At 40.9% G+C, this 17,987-nt stretch overlaps 1 protein-coding gene across 1 annotated transcript in view; it reads left to right on the top strand.

Annotated features, from left to right (window-relative positions):
- Window positions 1-5,830: 5,830 nt before the first annotated feature.
- Window positions 5,831-17,987, top strand: part of LOC132154244 (kinocilin-like) — a 33,521-nt gene continuing 21,364 nt past the window's right edge. The window contains exons 1-3 of the mRNA XM_059562817.1: window positions 5,831-5,978; window positions 10,130-10,198; window positions 10,620-10,697. Coding sequence (XP_059418800.1) covers window positions 5,831-5,978; window positions 10,130-10,198; window positions 10,620-10,697 — 295 coding nt within the window. The remainder of the gene's footprint in view (window positions 5,979-10,129; window positions 10,199-10,619; window positions 10,698-17,987) is intronic.

Here is a 17,987-nt window from a genome sequence, read left to right on the forward strand (position 1 = left end):
GTGACTTGACTTTGCTCATGAAGATCGTTGGTGACTTGACTTTGCTCATGAAGATCGTTGGTGACTTGACTTTGCTCATGAAGATCGTTGGTGACTTGACTTGGTTCCTGAGGATCAACGGTGACTTGACTTGGTTCCTGAGGATCAACGGTGACTTGACTTGGTTCCTGAGGATCAACGGTGACTTGACTTGGTTCCTGAGGATCAACGGTGACTTGACTTGGTTCCTGAGGATCAACGGTGACTTGACTTGGTTCCTGAGGATCAACGGTGACTTGACTTGGTTCCTGAGGATCAACGGTGACTTGACTTGGTTCCTGAGGATCAACGGTGACTTGACTTGGTTCCTGAGGATCAACGGTGACTTGACTTGGTTCCTGAGGATCAACGGTGACTTGACTTGGTTCCTGAGGATCAACGGTGACTTGACTTTGCTCCGGAGGATCAACGGTGACTTGACTTTGCTCCGGAGGATCAACGGTGACTTGACTTTGCTCCTGAGGATCAACGGTGACTTGACTTTGCTCCTGAGGATCAACGGTGACTTGACTTTGCTCCTGAGGATCAACGGTGACTTGACTTTGCTCCTGAGGATCAACGGTGACTTGACTTGGTTCCTGAGGATCAACGGTGACTTGACTTGGTTCCTGAGGATCAACGGTGACTTGACTTTGCTCCTGAGGATCAACGGTGACTTGACTTTGCTCCTGAGGATCAACGGTGACTTGACTTTGCTCCTGAGGATCAACGGTGACTTGACTTTGCTCCTGAGGATCAACGGTGACTTGACTTGGTTCCTGAGGATCAACGGTGACTTGACTTGGTTCCTGAGGATCAACGGTGACTTGACTTTGCTCCTGAGGATCAACGGTGACTTGACTTTGCTCCTGAGGATCAACGGTGACTTGACTTTGCTCCTGAGGATCAACGGTGACTTGCCCGGGCTCCTGAGGATCAACGGTGACTTGCCCTGGCTCATGAAGATCAACGGTGACTTGACTTTGCTCCTGAGGATCAACGGTGACTTGACTTTGCTCCTGAGGATCAACGGTGACTTGACTTTGCTCCTGAGGATCAACGGTGACTTGACTTTGCTCCTGAGGATCAACGGTGACTTGCCCTGGCTCCTGAGGATCAACGGTGACTTGCCCTGGCTCATGAAGATCAACGGTGACTTGACTTTGCTCCTGAGGATCAACGGTGACTTGCCTCTGGAGAGTTCACTGGAACCTGACTCGACTCTGGAGAGTTCACTGGAACCTGACTCGACTCTGGAGAGTTCACTGGAACCTGACTCGACTCTGGAGAGTTCACTGGAACCTGACTCGACTCTGGAGAGTTCACTGGAACCTGACTCGACTCTGGAGAGTTCACTGGAACCTGACTCGACTCTGGAGAGTTCACTGGAACCTGACTCGACTCTGGAGAGTTCACTGGAACCTGACTCGACTCTGGAGAGTTCACTGGAACTAACCCTGACTCTGGAAGGTCAGCGAAGACTTGACCTGACTCTGGATGGTCAACAGTGACCTGATTGGACTCTTGTTCTGGACGGTCAGTGGAGACTTGACCTGACTCTGGAAAGTCGACGGGGACCTGACTTGACTCTGGAAATTCAACTGAGGCGAAATTCATCTTGTGCAGCGGCGCTGGGCTGGCGGCCAACTTGTGCAGTGTCGCTGGGCTGGCGGCCATCTTGTGCAGTGGCGCTGGGCTGGCGGCCATCTTGTGCAGAGGCGCTGGGCTGGCGGCCATCTTGTGCAGAGGCGCTGGGCTGGCGGCCATAACAGGACAAGGCTCAGGAGTGGTGGATACTGCAAAAGTGCTGTGTTCCTCCTCCACAACACCCACAGTATATGCAGAGCTGCTCAGTTGGAGTGCCAGATCAATATAATACTGCAGAGTCCAGTGAGGATCATGCAAAGGCATGAGTGAGCCAAGCGGCTCAGATAGGCCACCACGAAAAAATATCATCAGGCACATCTCGTCCATGATAGATAAATGGGCAAACTCAATAAAGTTCTTCACATAGTCCTCGATGGGCCTAATTCCCTGACGTAAACGCATAAGTTGGCTTACTGGATTCATGGCTGACCTGGATTTACTCCTTAAAGCTGCTGGATCCTGGTTTGGCGAAGTCTTCTGTAACAAGGAGTCGGAGGCATTCGGATCCATATGCAGCATTTATTAAACAGAATGGTCATACAGGCAGAGATCAGGAATGGCGTCAGGTGTGTCAGGGATAACCAGAATCGTAATCAGAAACAAGCAGGGATCGAGACAGGCAGCGGAGAATCAGAGCCGGAATAAACAGTCCAAAGGTCAAAACACAGGAATAATAAACACAGGGAAAACGCTCGGAAATGTCAGACTGGCTAAACAAGACTTCGCCGTGAGTGAGAGAGAATGTGCTGCTTTTATGTGTGTGTGTAAATGAGGTGCAGGTGTGGCAAGGAAATTGGCTGATGAATGAGGTGCAGGTGTGGCAGGGTGTTTGTGATGCAGTGACTCATGGGTAATGTAGTTCGGGTGTGGTGCAACAGTATGAGAGGTGCTAGTGTCCAAGTGACATCTGGTGGTTGATGGGTGGAATGGTCCTGAGTGGAGTGCCCTCTAATGAAGTTCATGGGCACTCCATCTAATAATCGTGACAGCTATTGTATAAATAGTAATACCTCAGATTTGAAATGTTATTAAAAAAGTATAGAGGTACATGCTAAACAGAATTTTGATGAAGGTGTTCATTAAACTAATCGCACTAATTCAGTCTGGCCACAATTTTGTCTTAAAATTTCATATTAACAAATATAGACTTGTGTTCGCCCAAAACTGCATTAGTATTTTAGGTGTTAGCCACACACTTACACACTGATAAGGTTTTATGTGTAGGCCTACTGTTATATTCAGCATTGGCAAGCTTTGCTTTGCACATTACTGACACATTGTGTGAAATGTGTCAGTATATAAATATATATATAAATGCTGTTACTCAACAAGGCTGCATTAAATTGAAAAAAAAAGTAATAGAAAAGAAATCAAATGTTACAAAACCAATCTATTTCAACAAAATTCTGTTGTTTTTACTTAATGTATTTTCATTAAAGAATCCTGGAAAAAAAAATGTATTACATGTATCTTAGATATTTTTAAGTAGCACAACTGTTTTCAACATTGATAATTAGCAGAAATATCACTTGAACATCAAAGCAGATGATTTCTGAAGGATCATGTGACACTGAAGACTGCAGTAATGGCTGCCGAAGAGCTTTGCCATCACAGGAATAAATTACATTTTAGCATATATTAAAATGTTTATATTTGACAATATTACTGTTTTTATATTTTCAGTCAAATAAACGCATGCCTTGGGGATCATAAAAGACTTCCATACTGAACTTACCGAAGCAGCACTGAATAGATTTTTCTTTATTCTGTCGTTTTCATACACTGATGTTGATGCTGCTGTAGCATATTTGTAATATTTGAACAGATATCTTTATCTGTACATTTTGTCTATAGCTCTGACTTAATTTTGCTCTCAGTGGTGAAAAATAATTGGCTTATGTGTGCATGTGCCTAATCTACCAATACTTTCCTTGTCTCGAGATGACTTACCAGCTGTTGAATTCTCAAAAATATGAGCACTATTGATGTAATTCATTTCAGTTACCTAACGTAATTGATTTTTTGGTTACATAAGTTCCTCTGTATTATAATTTTTTTTCTAGGAAACATACATTTATAAATGTAATTTTATGCTTAAAGACATTATACAGCATTGAAAGGCCCAGAGCACAAACAGGAAATGTGTCACTTCTTCTTTTTCACCCGTTAACGTCATTTGTTACCCAACTCTCTGGTGTTAATCCCGCTCACCCCCGGCTCCTTCTGTTGCCATGGATATGCCATCCCTATGGCAACTCAGGGCTTTTGTGGATGGTCTTGGGTCCTGATGGCGGAGGACACATTACACATTCCCTTCCAGCTCCAAGTCAAATCAGTCAAAACGGGCAAGCTCATCTGCCTGCTACAGTACAGGCACCTTTGTGAAAATGTGGTTTCATAAACGTATTATGGGATCTGATCATCAGTCTTAAACGCATCCACATTTAAGAGACCGAATGAAGAAGATGACCTTTTCATTTCTAATATGGAAGAGATTAAAAACACTACTGAAGCAATCCCCTTTAATGTCCCTGCTGAATTTGAATTAGCTGAATGACATAGTTGTTTACAAGGAGGAACAGCATTAGTGTCTGTGCTCAAATTGTATTGTACCTTCACTTAGTAGTGATAAGTAGTTAGGCTTTAAAAGACAATTAATATTCAGTAATACCAATTGAATTGCACTGATGACAAAATTTGAAGTTTATTGAGCTGGATCCTGACAAAAATTGCAATATCGATGTGTTGTTGAACTGAAATAACAACTGAATCAACACTGAACTGACTTGAGATGAATAGTGCTGCTGTTGCCTTCTGTAAAGCTTCTAAATTGAAGTTGGTTTGTAATTGTGAACAAACATTCTTGCGTAGAATTTTGTTTGTTTACACACTCTCAACATTTTTAACATCTTTTTTGTGATATGACAATTTTTTTTAATTTTGTGTTAAATCTGTGTTATAATGAAAATAAAAAATTCAACTGCGTCTAACACAATATGTGTTAATTATCAGCCAATCACATTGCTGCTTGTGTCACTTCATTAGCTGTTATTCTTCTCAAAAGCAAGTTTCCTCGCACTTCAACTTTTCTCTTTTCGTCATCAGGGGATATCTTCCATGCATGGAAGTAAGAAAAAATTTCGTATTTGGCATTAGAGACTTTCAGAAAGTCTTTTGTGATCATTTGTGGACGGTCGAAATGACGTCTGCACCTTAACATATATATTTTCCTGTCTGTTAATGTGAAGCTGTTTTGAAACTGTATTGTGTAAAAATGTGACTTGACCTAGTGACAGTAACTGGTTTCATAGCCCTCTACATACTATGCCCTGCTACAAAGCATCTTTAAGCTAAATGAAAAAAAAAAAAAACTAGCTTCATTCATAAAGCATATGGCTGCACAGTGTCTGTCAATGACCTCAACCCATCTTATGCAATGTGTTATTATTTTTATTATATCGTTTGTCCCCAGCAGCGACACTCTGACTCTTGCGTAGGCAGCACTTGAAAACATCCTCTGCGGGAGATTGGGAACATCAGGTAATTTAGTCCTTTATGCAGATGAGTATTTTAAAATAAGCGCACAATGTTTGACACAGTGGATTAGTTAACAGTGAGGAAAAACTTGAATTTTATATGAACTAAATGGATGAATAAAAAGTGTTTGCTTGGTGCATGTTTATTAGGTTAGAATTAGCGGTAGAGATGGGATGTTCTGGGTCATGTTGTTACTAATACACCTCACGAATATGCATGGATGCAACAATGGATTTTTAGGGATCAAGCACACTCTTTTGTTCAACAACACTTAACTTGAGTTCATTTGCCTACAAATGCATGACACTGTTGGCCATTCAGCATGAGCACTCAAGTATCATGGGTCTGTTAAACCTGGCCTGGCTTTCCTACTCCAATGATTAGCCGTCTTTAATCAGACCCAAATTAGTTTGAAGGGAACAAGCATGAATCCGGCAAAGTAACCAGAGCTCAGTGTTTAAAGATGTATGAAGAGCCTTGAGGAGAAAGTAGAGTCTCTGTTAACCCATCTCACTAACAGTGAAACTTTCATACAGTGATCTTCGTGAGCGCTTGACATTCATGAGGGTTTTGAATGGGTGCGTGTGGATCAGCCAGACGGGGTAGGTGGGGGGGTCCAACCTGCTGAATGAACACGGTCAGTATTGGGGAGTACCATGGGCTGCGGGTGGGCTCGGCCCTGCTCAGCATTGTAGCAGGTTGTATCATCATTGGTGTGTCGAAGGACTGTGATGCAGATGCAGTGGGGGGCATCTTCCTTGGGGCAGGGGGGCTTGGTAAGTTGCAATTCTCTACTCTGATCAGCCAAAACTACAATTGATATCTAAAGAGACAGGTTTTCCAATGGTTGATTCCATCATTGAATACTGTATATTCTTACTTTTTATGTAGCAAAATAAACTTTAATAGACATAGTACAGTCAATCAATAAAATACAAATCATAAATGTCTTCATTAAACGGATAGTTCAGCAAAAATTGTAAACTTCTAAAAATATTTATTCACCCTCACACCATTTCAAACTTGTAAGACTTGCCTTCTTCTGTGGAACATAAAAGGAGATATTTATCAGAATGTCCAAGCTGCTTTTTTCCATACAGTGAATGGTGATTTTTTTTTTTCGTGAGGTGTTTTAGTGGAAAATGGCTTAAATTTCAGGCTGATTACTCATACAAAGCTACATGTATGACTTTGGAAGACTCAAAATATGTTAGTGGAGCGTTTTGGAGCTCCAAAAAGGACAAACAGCACCATAAAATAACTTTTTGGAGCTTGACAACTCTAAGTCCTCATCCACTTGTATAGCGCTTGGACTTGCAAAGCTTCACAGATTTGGAACGACATTTTTGGGTGAACTATTCCTTGAATTTGCTAAACAAATCTGCAGAGATTTACAGGTATTACACTGCTGCTTCATTGACGATTCCACAGTGTATGTCTCTTTTGCATATCATGCATTTTTAACACTACATCTAATCACTGCTCCATATCAACACACCTCCATTTCACACCATTATCCTTCGCCTTTTTCAACAATGAAAAAAATGAACCCATTTAAAGAGGGATGTTGGAAATGGTTGCATGTTTTCCACCTATACCTGAATTATCCCCCTGCAGTCATTCTGTTGAGGTTCGTCAAAAAAAGAAAAGGGCCATACATAATTTGATCCAAGTCTGTAATCCAAACCACCTGTTTACGATGGTGGATATGTAATCTACACAGGAACCTGTCACAATAGAGCTGCACAACACACCAGCAGCCTTTGATCTATTGTTTACTGTTGGGAGTAAGGCATTACAAAAGTAATGTCATTACATTTATGTGACTTTTTTTATTTATTTATTTAATTTTATGTTTGATTAAAGTTCTATTTTAACCCCTAATAGTTTTTTTTGGAAGCAGCGGCCCTGCCCTCCAGGAACGGGTCTGGACACCTTTGCACTATATGAACAAAAGTATTGGGTGATGTCAGTTCTTTACAGCAACAAGGACTTAACTGACATTAAATTCAAAAATAAATAGACTTTAATATGGATTTTTTTCCCCCTTTTGCAGCAATAACAGCTCCCACTCTTCTGGGAAGGCTTTTCACAAGATTTTGGAATGTTTCTGTGGAATTTTTTGCCCATTAATTCGGTTGAGCATTTGTGAGGTCAGGCACTGATGAAGGACAATAAGGCCCGGCTCGCAATCTCTGTTCTAGTTCATTCCAAAGGTGTTCGGTGGGTTTGAGGTCAGGCCTCTGGGCAGACCAAGTTCTTTCCTAAAAAAATCTTCCAACCATGTCTTTCATTGGGGCACAGACATGCTGGAATAGAAAGGTCTACCCCAAACTGTTTCCACAGAGTTGGAGGCATAGCATTGTCCAAAATGTCTTGGTATGATGAAACATTAAGATTAGGGGTGCTATCGGCCGATAATCGCTTTGGGGTGATTGATCGGTGGTCTCTAAATAGGCCGATCTCATAAAACCGATCCCAAACTGATGATGCTCCTGCCGTGAGAGGTTTGGCATGACATACACAGCACCATTTCAGTCTCTGTCCAGCATGGGTGAAACAATTATAATGCTTTAGGTGAGGTACAATTCATATTTCTTCCTTAAATTATAAAGTAATTTGAAAAAGTTTATGTGAGACACAGGTTTATGAATGAATAACCGCACACTCTCTTTCACTCTCAAAATTTCAATGGCTTAAAATCAAGTCGCTTCTGCACTATAAGTGAGCTGCATGCTGCACAGTCGACACAGGAATTGTCACTTACACTATCAAGACAGTGTCGCATCATCACTAAAGTTTATAAATTGAATTTTTTTCTTTTTTAATTATTGCAAAAGTAAAAAGCATTGAATAATTGATGAAAGATTGTATTACTGTACTGTGTAAAAAGTGAATCACAATGTTGAAAAAGCATTAATGGATAAATGTTGTGTTTGTGGTAAACATCCCTGGATCAGGAGCAGACTCCTGTGTGAAAGCACAGTCCATGCTGATATATAAATATATATTTAAAGAAAAAAATGGCCGCCTCCACCCCTAAAAAGATAAAAAAAAAAAAAAGAGAAGAATTGATTTTCAAAAATGAAATTCAGGCCCTGAAAAAATGTCTAAAAATCTTGATTGAAACATCACTATAAATAATTCTACATGATTAAAAGAAGGTTTAAAAAGATTGGTATCATTTATCGGATCAGCAGATACTGCTTTCTGTGATTGGCGATCGGCCTCAAAAATCCTGATTGGAGCACCCCTAATTAAGATTTCCCTTCACTGGAAGTAATGACCATAGCCCAGCTCTAGAAAAATGACCTCATACCATTATCCCTCCTCGACCAGTCTTTACAGTTGGCATAATGCATCAGGCAGGTAATGTTCTCCTGGCATCTGCCAAACCAAGACTTGCCCATTAGACTGCCAAACAGAGAAGTGTGATGCGTCACTTGACAAAACATGATTCCACCTCTCCAGAGTCCAATCCATCTGACACTTGACATTGTACTTGGCTTACATTCAGCTGCCAAGCCATGGAAACCCATGCTGATATTAATGCCAGTGGAAGTTTGGAACTCTTCAGCTATGGAATCAGCGGGATGTTGCCGACTTTTATGAGTGTCAGCACTCAGTGACCCTGCTTCCGTGACTTTATGTGGTCTTCCGCTTCACAGCTGAGTTGCTGCTTTTCCTTAATGCTTCCACTTTCCAATAATACCACAAACAGTTGACTGTGAAATTTCATGAACTGACTTATTGCAGTTCGTGAAGTTTGTATCCTACCATAGCTGCACACATAAATTAAATGAGCTAATCAAAACGACCCAACATTTTCACAAATATTTGTAAATGCAGACTGCATGTCTAGGTGCCTAATTTTATATACCTGGGGAAATGGGTCTGATAGAATCCAGGTTCAATAATTAAGAGATGTCTCCCAATTAGTTTGTCCATTAAGTGTAGCTAAACTCTGCAGGACATCGACCCTCCAGGACAGAGTTTGGAGACCCCTGCTCTAAAGCATCAACTACCATGAAGGACTTATCAGTCAGGAGCAATTAGGAAAGAAAGAATGAAGGAGATTAAAGGACAAAAATGACAAACAGGAACCAGAAAGGGAAAATTGTCAGAACGAGGATACACAAGCAAGAAATGTGGAGAAGGAGTGCTCAGCATGCTGCAATCATGCCTGGCAGTGGTCTCTCATAACAGAAATTGGCCAAAACACAAAGCCAGCAGAGGTGCCTCATCCTTTTCAAAAAGGAATTGATTCACAGCTTGAATAGTAGGTACATAATCAAAATCCAGCACAGCCCCTGCAGTCTATGGCTGTCTCGCCAGCAGCCTCAGAGAGTTTCCGTGTTTACCATATGTGATGTGCTCATGTGTGTTGATCATATGCTTAAATAAAATCTGTTCATCGTATCACTTTAGAAGACGTTAATCTGCTCAATTCAGGTCACTTGGACCTTCGATAGAGGGACAAACACCTTTCATTAAAAAATAAATCTTAATGTGTGTTTTAAATATTAACCAAATTCTTATGGGTAAATGATAACAGAATTGTTTGTTTTTGGGTGAATCATCTCTTTAAAAGTAGGCCTTTTGTGCCAATTTAAAATTCACAAGTGCTCTGTTTCTTTCTGCTTTCTTAATAACGCTTAAATTGCTGTTCATCAGTTTACAGTGTAATGCAATATGCATGGGGCCTGTCTTTAGTGTGCAGCTCTAGTTCAGGGAGCCATTTAGAAGAGAGAAATGCAGTAATACTAGAGCTGAGTGTGTCTTTACTCTGCAAAGACCAGCTTGAAGGTTACATGCAAGTTAGTTTTAGTTTGCATGTCAATGCTGTCTGGTTGGTTTAGCCTGGTGGGAACATGCAGGACATGAAGAATGAGTGAGTGATTTAGTCCTCATCTGTTGTGCTTTGCAGGTCTTCTCATTGCAGTCTACCCGTTCATAAAAGTGTGGTTCAATATCCATCACATACTGCCCAACATAGGTGAGACTATATAATATAATATTTTATTGCACACACAACATTTAAAAATGCATGTCAGGGTTTTTTTTATAACATAAGTTATATGTTATAAATGTTATATATATGTTATATGATATATGTTATATATCCGTTTCCAAAGCAATGCTGATGAGCGCTCGTCACAAAAAATACACACACACACATATGTTTTTGTTTGTCATTTCTTGTAAATTCAAATGCATCATTTTTGTTACCTTAAGCCAGTTCAAAATTACGTCTTAATTCACAAAACCCTGGTGCCTATCAATTATATTTAAATGCTGTATAAAGTTTCACTAAAGAGATAATCTTGATTATCGTGTAACATGAGATTTGTTTCCGTTTGTGATGAGAGACCATTTTGCACCACTCAGGCTACTATGACAACATCTAATTTTCTCAGGCAACTTCAGAGTGCACCCGATGGCTACAAATTCAAATCCAGCCCCTGAACAACATGCAGCTACACTCACGCGAGAGGGTAAGTGGCTGTTCCACACACGAACCCCTCTGTTTCCAGTTTGACAACTGAAGAATGATTTCATCTGACACCATTTTAGAGTGACTATATTTCTCTGGGTCAATGTACAGCCATCTTCTGCTTCTCATTTACACTCTCTCTGGCCTGCTAGATCTGAGGCCGGAGCCTGTGACAAAATCCCGAGCTCTAGTCCAAGCTTATATAGAGCCTTTCCTTTTGGTTGTTTCATGTGAAATGGCATGGATTTATTGGGTAATAACTAAAACTCTGTTTCCAATAAAGACTTATTCTTACTAATTGTTTTGTGTGATAATTGCTCCCACACTTGCTGAACTAATTTCAGCAATTTCAGAGGCTCTAATGGAAGCACAGCCATAAAATTAAATGTTCCTTTAAATTTACTGTTCCTCACTTTATTGTTCATACATGGTAGTTTCAAAATATTGTGCCTAATCTTCCACTCATCCCTCTCAATGAAAATGAAAGATGTTGTAGAAGGTAACTATTTCAGTTAAACAATCTAATTTGCCCTGCAACTTTACTGGAAATTTCTTGGCTCCCACAGTCTGGGAAAACCTGGATACATGAGTTAAAGCTATACCTAGAAATGTCATGTGAGCATTGAAAAGAATCACATTTTGTTGCTTTGCATGCCATAGTTTTAAGTCTTAAGCTTTTTAGAGATGTTTGGAGGTTTGATCTTAAACACTCCCTCTCCTTGGTTTTTAAATATGACAGATATTGACAGAAATTATAAGCACTTCCCTAAGATATTAAGCACTCTTAAGGAAATATGAGAATCATTTAAATCTGGCTAATTTTCAAATGGTGTGTCGTGAATATACATCTCAGAAAAATGTTATGGGGTTTCAAATCGGCATATGATTTTGAACAGGGCATAATTTTCATACATGTCTTCTAAAGAAGACACCAGGGCAAAAATCATGTTAATCAGGCATTTTGAAGAGACATAAGTCAAAAGGGAAAGCAATTATAGATCAATATTCCCAATAAAAAATAGTTTTTGCCAATGCATGCATTTTCATGTCTATTTATTTTGTTGAATATCTTAGTCCTGGCGTCCTCTACACAGGACATAGAACAAAATACAAATAAAATATATTTTTTAAAGAATGTTTTTTCTCCATTTGTTTCTTATGTTTTTTTTTTAAAACGAAAACTATTTAAAATCTCGTAATACTCATTATTATTTTTGCCTTTATTTTTGTAATTTATAGAAACTAGGGCAAAACTAGGGCTAGCATAGTCTCGCGTAGCCAGACCTTCAGACTGACAGCTGAAGCTCTGGAATCCATGGCAGCTTTCTTTGGCCAAGTCCCGCCTATGAGGCCGTTTGACCGACACGTCAAACAACCAATCACAGTTCATTTCATTCAGCATCACGTTTCAGTGCATAGAAATGTCGCCCCAAAAACAGACCAGTGCGTAAAACTCATAGAGGTATTTTAAAGATTCTATGCCGCAAACTTGAAATATTTCACATACTTTTGAAAATCCAGCATTTAGTTGACCCTGATAAGCGCTCACCGTCACAGTTGTAAACACTACGGCTTTCTTTTTCATGAGGTGGGTTTTCATCACGGCATTTTTTTTTTTTTTTACGTTAAAGAGTGTGACAAACACATCTCCTGGAAATCATGTAGAATTCAACCGATCTGATGATGACTTCGAAACTCCTGAAGTATTTCCACTTTTGTGTCCCATATGCATCAGATGTTTAACCAACAGTCCGTGGGCGTGATGTCTGAGGCTGAGACTAGGGCTAGCAGGACAATGATTTTTGTCCATCCCTGAGCCTAGACTAACTATTTTGAGTGTCACTTTGTTTAATAAATATATTTAGTATTTAGCACCACAACATTTATATTAGTTGTGGGCCATTACCAATAATCAGCAGAAACCAATGGTAATATAGGTAAATCAATATGATTGAACAGTACTTTGCAACATGGTTTTAGTCTGAAAACTGACATGGTAACTTTTAGTTATGAAATGACTGCAGTCATGAGATGGGCTACCAGGAAACCATATTAACATAATCAGAAAGTGCACTCCCTGCCCTGCTGTGGAAATTACATTGACACGTGTCAATCCCTGGTGATCTGGCATTGTCAGCTGAGCAGCCCAGTGTCCCTCAACTCACACAGCTACTGTGTGTCCTTGCTGCCTCCTCCCTGGCCATTTCCCACTTTAGTCCGCACATCTGTTTCTGCCCCATACATAATGCACAGTCATTGTAAGATGAGTTCAGATGAGTAGTTTGATAATCTGGAGAAACAAACAAACAAACAAAAAAAAATCTCTAATTTGATATGACTCCTCTTTGATTTTCTTGTTATGTTTTATTCTTGTTTAGAATTTTCAGAGAAGATACATTTATGTTATCAGATTGTTTGGCTTTATTTGAATCCTAGGTATTTCTTTGAAACTGTGCACATGTGGCATTGCAGTGAAAAGCTATAAAAAGCATTATTATGCACTAAATTTTCACTGCCTGTATTATGCCCTCAGAGCACACAACAATCATGAACTGAATCATGTAAACAGACAGCAGGGACGTGTTGAGTGAACAAACACAATTTCATATTTTGGTCTCTGTCTGTGTCTATGGCCTTTTTTCAGGCAATGTAATCAGCTAAGGACAAAAGAAGAAGAAAAACCTGTTTGTTCCCCCATTCAGTATTTCAGTATGAGTGTACAATAATGATGATGATGCTAATAATAATAATAATAACTTTTATTATTTTTTATTTAAAATATTTTATTGTTTTGTTTTTTAATTAAATTAATACATTTAAACAAATAATAAGATTTTAACAAAATTAAATATTTAATATTATAATTATTCAAAATAATATTTTATTATATTTTTATGTTACATTATTAAAATTAAACAATCAATAAAAAAGATATATTACTATAGTAATAGTAATATATAGTGCAATTTATTTTATTATTGTGCTGAAAAATCTAAAAAGACAATTTAATAATAATAGTAACATTTTATTGTATTGTTTTTTAATTATTAAAATTATTAATTGAAGAAATATTGCAATAATTTATTCTAATAATCTCCTGTTGTCAGACTCTGTTCCATGTTTTGTGTTTGTTGTTCTCTCCGTGACCCAGTTTCTGTCTTCCGTTCATTTATTTATTCCAGGTGTTTTCTATGTTGTTTCATTGATCCCAGGTGTGTCTAGTATGTAATCACATTTGTCTGTGTATTTCAAGTGTTTCTGGTTCCCAGTTCATTGTCGGCTGTTAAATGTCTTTTAATTAAAATTCCATATTGAAGAAATCTCCAGCTTCTCCTTGCTCCTCACCCCTTGCACCCGTGAAGCGTGCTTGGAGGGGGGGAGACAAGAGAGGATGGCTTACCATTCCCTTGCAGAGCTCCCAGACACCACCAACCTCGGCTGGAAGGAGGCAGTCATCCGGTGTCTGGAGAGCCTCCGATCCCGATCCGGGACCCATCAACTGGCCGTCCCCAAGTCAAGCCCAGTGTCCAAGGCTCACCCAAGCCCACTGCCGGCTTGTATGGCAAGCCAAAAGGACATTAATGTGACAAGCCCAACAAACATTAATATGGCAAGCCCAACAAACAAATGTGCCAAGCCTGCCAGCCCCCAAGCTCACTCCAGTGCCTGCTCTTCATAAGTGTCTTCCAGAGTGCCCTCCAATGTCCTCTCCTCCAGAGTGCCCTCCAATGGCCGACTGAGGACAACTTCACAATGACCGACGCACACTCTTTCTCCTCCTTCTCCCCACTCTCAGAGATGAAAGTTTCCAAACTTCTCCTGTCCAATCATCCTACTACTTGTCCACTTGATCCGATCCCCACTCACCTCCTTCAACCGATCTCTTCTTCAGTCATACCTTTGCTTACTCACATTATCAACTCCTCTCTTCACTCTGGAACATTTCCCTCAGTATTCAAGCAGGCTCGGGTAAGCCCACTGCTCAAGAAACCATCTCTAAATCCAGCGCTTCTTGAAAACTACAGACCGGTATCCCTTCTTCCATTCATTGCAAAGACACTTGAGCGAGCTGTGTTCAACCAGCTTTCTATGTTCCTTGTACAGAACAACCTCCTGGACAGCAACCAATCTGGCTTTAAAAGTGGCCACTCAACTGAGACTGCTCTGCTCTCTGTTACTGAAGCCCTGCGACTAGCAAGAGCAGCTTAAAAATCCTCAGTACTCATCTTACTGGACCTGTCTGCTGCTTTTGACACTGTAAATCACCAGATTCTCTTGTCCACCCTCAGAAGGATGGGCAATCTCTGGAACCGCACTCCTGTGGGTTAAGTCCTACCTCTCTGACAGATCCTTCAGTGTGTGTTGGAGGGGTGATGTTTCTAAGTCACAACAACTTGCTACTGGGGTTCCTCAAGGCTCAGTACTTGGACCACTTCTCTTCTCCATCTACATGACGTCATTAGGATATGTCATTCAGAAGCATGGCTTTTCTTATCACTGCTACGCTGATGACACCCAACTCTACTTCTCATTCCAACCAGATGACCTGATGGTAGCTGCTCGCATTTCAGCCTGTTTGAGTGACATTTCTAGCTGGATGAATGACCATCACCTTCATCTTAACCTTACGAAGACAGAACTCCTGGTGCTTCCAGCTAACCCATTGCTTCATCACAACTTCTCTATACAGCTGGGTTCGTCAACCATTACTCCTTCGAAGACAGCCAGAAACCTAGGAGTTGTGATGGATCATCAGTTAAGCTTCACAGACCACATTGCTACAACGACCCGGTCCTGCAGGTTTACCTTATACAACATTAGGAAGATTAGACCCTTCCTGTCAGAGCAAGCCACCCAACTTCTTGTCCAAGCTCTTGTTCTCTCCAGACTGGACTATTGTAATGCTCTCCTGGTGGGCCTTCCTGCATGTACTGTCAAGCCTCTGCAATTGATCCAGAATGCAGCAGCGAGGGTTGTCTTCAATGAGCCAAAAAAATCTCATGTTACTCCTCTCCCCATCAGGTTACACTGGCTACTAGTAGCCGCTCGCATCAAATTCAAAGTACTGATGCTTGCATACAAGACGACCACTGGCACGGCACCAACATACCTAAACTCACTGGTTAAATCTTATGTGCCCTCCAGAAGTTTGCACTCTGCAAGTGAACGACGCCTTGTGGTGCCATCCCAAAGAAGTTCAAAATCACTCTCACGGACCTTTTCCTGGACAGTGTCCAGCTGGTGAAATGACCTCCCAATCTCAATTCATACAGCTGAGTCTTTACTCATTTTCAAGAAACATCTAAAGACTCATCTTTTTTGACAGCACTTAACCAACTAATACTAGCACTTTTCCTTTTCTTGTCTTTTTCATAAAAAAAAAAAAAACCTGGCTAGGCGTTCTATACTAGACTAACTGAGACTTGTCATGGCACTTGTATACTGTTGTTGTTCTCTTGTTGACCTGACTGCTTCTATTGTTCTCATTTGTAAGTCGCTTTGGATAAAAGCGTCTGCTAAATGATTAAATGTAAAATGTAAATGTAAAATGTAAGTGCCCGCTTCTCCAGAGCTCGCTCCAATGTTGGCCCAGGCCCCAGAGTTTGCTCCAGTGTTGGCCCAGACCACGCCTTTCCCCCACGATCCAGAAGAGGAAACTAGGGGTGAGGAGAAGGGTGTCTGCCCAGGCCCCAGAGTCCGCTCCAGTGTCGGCCCACCCCAGAGTATAGCACAGGATGGGCTCCTGTTCCCCAGTTATGGGTAGTAATGCTCCAGCTGTAAAGGCAGAGGCTGGGGCCATGGCCTCGGAGTCTACACCGCCATGGCCTCCTGAGTCCCCAGATTCACTATGTCGTCCCGAATGTGTTCCACTCTGCAGACCACTGTCCTGTGTCAGTCCTGAAGGACCTCCAGAGCGCACACCTTCCGAAGTAGGGATGTAACGATATTGACGATATCGCGCTATCGCGGTGGTAAACGTGTCTCGATATCGTCGTGGTTGGGTTACAATATTAAAAGGACAGGTGTCCGTCAAAAAGCAAGAGGAATAAACACAGTCCCGCGGAACAAATCATTGTTAACTACATAGACCATGATCCTTTGCGCTGCGTCGTCACAACAACCGTTGTTAAGCCAATAGGATTGCACGCTGCACGCTGTCCACACAAGCTCACAGCAAGCCAGCATGGCCGACAGCGATACTTGTAAGGATGAAAACAACAACCCCGAATTTGAGATTGTGCCAGCCCCTGCAGCTTTTAAATCAGATGTCTGGAAACATTTTGGTTTCGCCGTGTCAAAAAACGCAAAAGGAGAGAAGGTGGTGGACAGACAATGGACTATGTGCAAGCACTGCCACAGTAAACTGCGATACAACACAGGAAACACAAGCAACATGCGAAGTCATCTGACGACCCATCATCCCGAAAAGTTTGCAGATTCTCTCACAAAGAAAGTCCTGTCCGGTCAAAAAACCCTGAAGGAGGCATTTTCAACAACTATTTCACACAACAGCGCAAGGGCTCAAGAAATCACGAGGTACATCGCGGAATACATAGCGTGTGATTTACGTCCCTTTTCTGCAGTAGATGGCAAAGGATTTAAAAGGTTAGTGGCCAAGCTTGAGCCGAAGTATCAAATGCCGTCGCGGGCTCATTTTAGTCAAACTGTGTTCCCTGCTCTTTACCGTGAGACAAAAGAACGTGTCATGTTGAACCTTAAACAGTCCGAGTGCATTGCTATTACCACTGATGGGTGGACTTCAAGAGCGACTCACAGTTACATCACTATTACGGCACATGTTTTGACGAGTGAATGGGAAATGCAGAGTTACGTTTTACAAAATAGACAGCTTAGCGAATCACACACTGGCGTAAACATAGCTGAAGTCCTTAAATCTACTGCGGTCAAGCCAGCCGCCAAGTAGAAAAGCACGGTCAATCTAGCCGCCACGTTATTTCTAGAGTCGCGTATAAACTGCGTATTACGTCAGAGAACTGATCTGAATGCAGTGCTCTTCCAGCGAACGCTACTTTTTTTTCCCAACACACAGTCCGTTACTGTCTGATGCTGAATACCAAAATAAAAACCCTCTAATACTCATATTACAAAATAAGAACAATAATATATGCTTGCTGTATCTCTCCATTCGAAAAGCTATAAAAATAAAAGTTCTAGAATGCACAGACTGGTTCCACCTCAGACAGAAAGTACAGTGTCAGCTGCATGCTGCTGCATCTCTACTTTCAAAAATCTATAAAAATAAAAGTTATAGATTGCACAGACCACTTTC

This window comes from Carassius carassius, chromosome 12 (genome assembly GCF_963082965.1).
Source record: "Carassius carassius chromosome 12, fCarCar2.1, whole genome shotgun sequence".
NCBI classification, from domain to species: domain Eukaryota; kingdom Metazoa; phylum Chordata; class Actinopteri; order Cypriniformes; family Cyprinidae; genus Carassius; species Carassius carassius.